The 2,939-nt window shown below is 34.4% G+C and overlaps 2 protein-coding genes across 2 annotated transcripts in view; both read right to left on the bottom strand.

Moving 5' to 3' along the window:
• LOC109539701 overlaps nt 1-2,939 on the bottom strand; it is a gene marked incomplete at both ends in the record, with an annotated part of 26,792 nt that continues 23,853 nt past the window's right edge. Inside the window, 3 exon segments of the mRNA XM_048661733.1 lie at nt 1-332; nt 2,256-2,597; nt 2,717-2,934. Coding sequence (XP_048517690.1) covers nt 1-332; nt 2,256-2,597; nt 2,717-2,934 — 892 coding nt within the window.
• Nucleotides 1-2,939, bottom strand: part of LOC109533631 (protein FAM184A) — a 55,750-nt gene that overhangs the window by 43,450 nt on the left and 9,361 nt on the right. The gene's annotated exons all lie outside the window — the stretch shown is intronic.

Genomic DNA, 2,939 nt, shown 5'->3' with positions numbered 1-2,939 from the left:
TCTGATTTCGATATCAGGAAAAGTGTTGACGATTCTCCTAAACGCTGTTACTGTACATGCCCATGAAATTCCTCTCATCTGGTTGTTTCGTTGCCAGTTCAACCAGGGCAGCAGATCTGATCTATCATCGCAAAACCGATTAATTTGGGCCGCAGTTTTGTATGGATTATTTACTCCGATGAGGGCAACGCCTCTTTGCGAAATCGGATTGTAGACAACTTTCCAGAATATTTCGGGAACGGGAAGTGACCTTTGGGTGCCACTTACATGAAGGTAGAGTTCAGTTTCTCTGCCTGTTGTTGCATGTGGTAGAGTGGTTACACCAAATCCTCCTGCGCAAACAAATTGCTCGTTTATTTAATATAGTGTGTCTACTTAAGTTGGCAACATATGAAACACTTTTTAATTATTATTAATTTTTCTACAAAATTTATTATTTATAAAAAATTCTGCATGTCCTAAAATCTAAAATACATCATCATATATTAAATTGGTTCAGTAATGTAGGAGGTTTGGCAAAAAATATGAACTTTGCTAAAATTAATAATAAAAATGTTTTCCATATGTTGACGACTTAGGACACATTTRAGATCAAGGTTATCGTGTGCCTATAATACCTATCACAAACATTATGTGTACTAAGAGACATCTATAACTTTTTCTTAAAAACTTCTGATCTTTTTCAGAAATTTAGCTCAAATATTGTATAGCTTAGGCTGCAAGGGTTCAGGTTCACAATTAGTGAAAATCTAGTGAGTGCTAATTTTTAAAAGGCATATTATCGTTTTGCTTTTAAATCTTCGTCCAATACTCCAGGGTAATATTTGTTCTCGTGGATTTTACGTATCCGCAACAAAAATATAATAAAATCCCACTTTATGTACTCATCTACAAAAGAATCTGTTCAACATCGTTCAGCGCATCGGAGCTATATTATGGATAATGAATTATATTTTAACAAAGGATTGATCTGGCAAAATTGAACTAAATATCTGTAGTAAACAGCTGTAGTAATCAAGAAGCAAACTTTTATACATTCAAAAACTCGTTGGAAATCTCTGATGGAAACGGAGCGCTTGCGGACTTATGTTTAGATGCATTTTTAGTCATACAATAGTTAATAATTAAATAATTGTCATTTCCTCTTGTCTAATCAAGATATTTATAAGACCTTTCCTCTTGTCTAATCAAGATATTTATAAGATCTTACAAAAGTTGATTTTTTTGGACATTTCATAAAAAAAGTTCCTATAGACATAGGTCTGGAAAAATGTATTCTCCCAGTTGCGTGGTGCGTTGGTGATAATTTTATTTAAAGTACAACATTTTACAATTTGTTCAAAAAATGTACGCAATTGACTTTAAGTGCATTTCAATATGTTTTGAGACAAAGGAACGAAAATCATGACTTTACTGTAGGTTGAAATTTTAATGTGTTTTCTTCGTTTACCAGACAATTAAACATTCTTTTTTGTATGTATATTTCTCATACAAAACTGTTTATTTAAAAATTGGTTAAATTTTAAAACAATTTTTTTAAAAAACAATACAATTTTCTTATAAAAATAACGAAAACTGTTAAAAGCCTAACTCTTTGTATTTTGAAACGTGAAACATCTTTTATCTTGGAAAGGGAACATATTCGGTCTTATATTTGACTGACCTATATTTGATTTGATTATAACTCTTAGAAATATTGCCGTGCTAATTTTAAGCACCCTGTATATATTCAAACTACTTCTGGAGCAAGGACAACGCACGCAATAGCGTCCCGAAGCAAAGAGAGGGCAAAAATTTTGACCCTAAGGATTTTATACGTAAATACTTAACTCCTCACATTCTTTAATAGAGAGACGAAAAAAATTAACAACAGAGAACGATTCAAGAAGAAAACCCACAAATATCAAATTTTTAAATTTCAACAATTGGAGAACTTATCCCATTATTTTGTCGCTTGATTTGAGTTAAGTCCTTCTAGAGGAGAAATGAACATTTTTTAACCTACGAAACCAAAAATCGCTCAGTGAAATACAAATTCTATCTTTCAATAAATCCACAATTCAAAAGATGTTAGTGTGTATCGCTTTTCTAAGAAGACGCTCCTTTGGTATAAATGGAATCAATGACTCTTTAAGCGAAAGTTAGCGCCGCTCCATTAGAGGGATTGAAGATCGTCAGGAGAACGATTTCTCTAAATAGCGCTTAATTTCATTTCGGTTTAAGGTGCGTTAGCATTCACTAAAGCTAAAACTGACCTGTCCAAACTTGTAAGTTAACATTATTACTCTCAGCGTAGTCTTGAACATCAGTCTCAGCTTGATCCCAGTTGAAACCATTGAACGTTTGCCATTGAGGTAACGCGTTCAAAAACTGGAAAGTGCTGTTTTGTTGAGCGGCATAGAAGAAGTCACTCGTTGCCGTTAGATGTCCCCTGGACAAGAAGTAGTTATTGTTGTTTTGGATAACATTGAAACTGCCGGTTGGTAGACCGAGTAGGGCATTGATGGTTACTCTTTGCGTTGCTTGGGTGAAAAGATTGTTGACGTTGGTTAATGTAAATATTCCAGTTCCCTGAGTCCAACTTGGTCGGGGTGTACCTGCAGACGTTCCAATGAAAAAAAAACGTAGCGTATCAGTAAATCAACACAGAAAGATGCATTCTGTTGAATTAGTTATTTTTGTCCTTAGGAATTTCTACGCTGAATATCCAACTTACCTCTTACTTGCTGAGTAATTGCAGGAATTAAATCGTAGTATGTGTAAATTGGTGATTGGGTAGCCTGATTGAAGCAGATTTGTATAGTTCTGACAAATCGACTTGTTGTAACTGCGAAACCAATTTCGGCTTCACGTCCGTTGGACTCGCAACTGTTTCCTGTTAATCTGGCAGTGGTGACTGGATTAACGGAACACTGAATTTGTCGCCAAAGATATCTAAA

The sequence above is a fragment of the Dendroctonus ponderosae genome, unplaced genomic scaffold (genome assembly GCF_020466585.1).
Source record: "Dendroctonus ponderosae isolate FM_Combo_2020 unplaced genomic scaffold, Dpon_F_20191213v2 Dpon_F_20191213_1, whole genome shotgun sequence".
In the NCBI taxonomy this organism is placed as follows: domain Eukaryota; kingdom Metazoa; phylum Arthropoda; class Insecta; order Coleoptera; family Curculionidae; genus Dendroctonus; species Dendroctonus ponderosae.
This window is presented reverse-complemented; position numbering and strand designations above follow the sequence as displayed.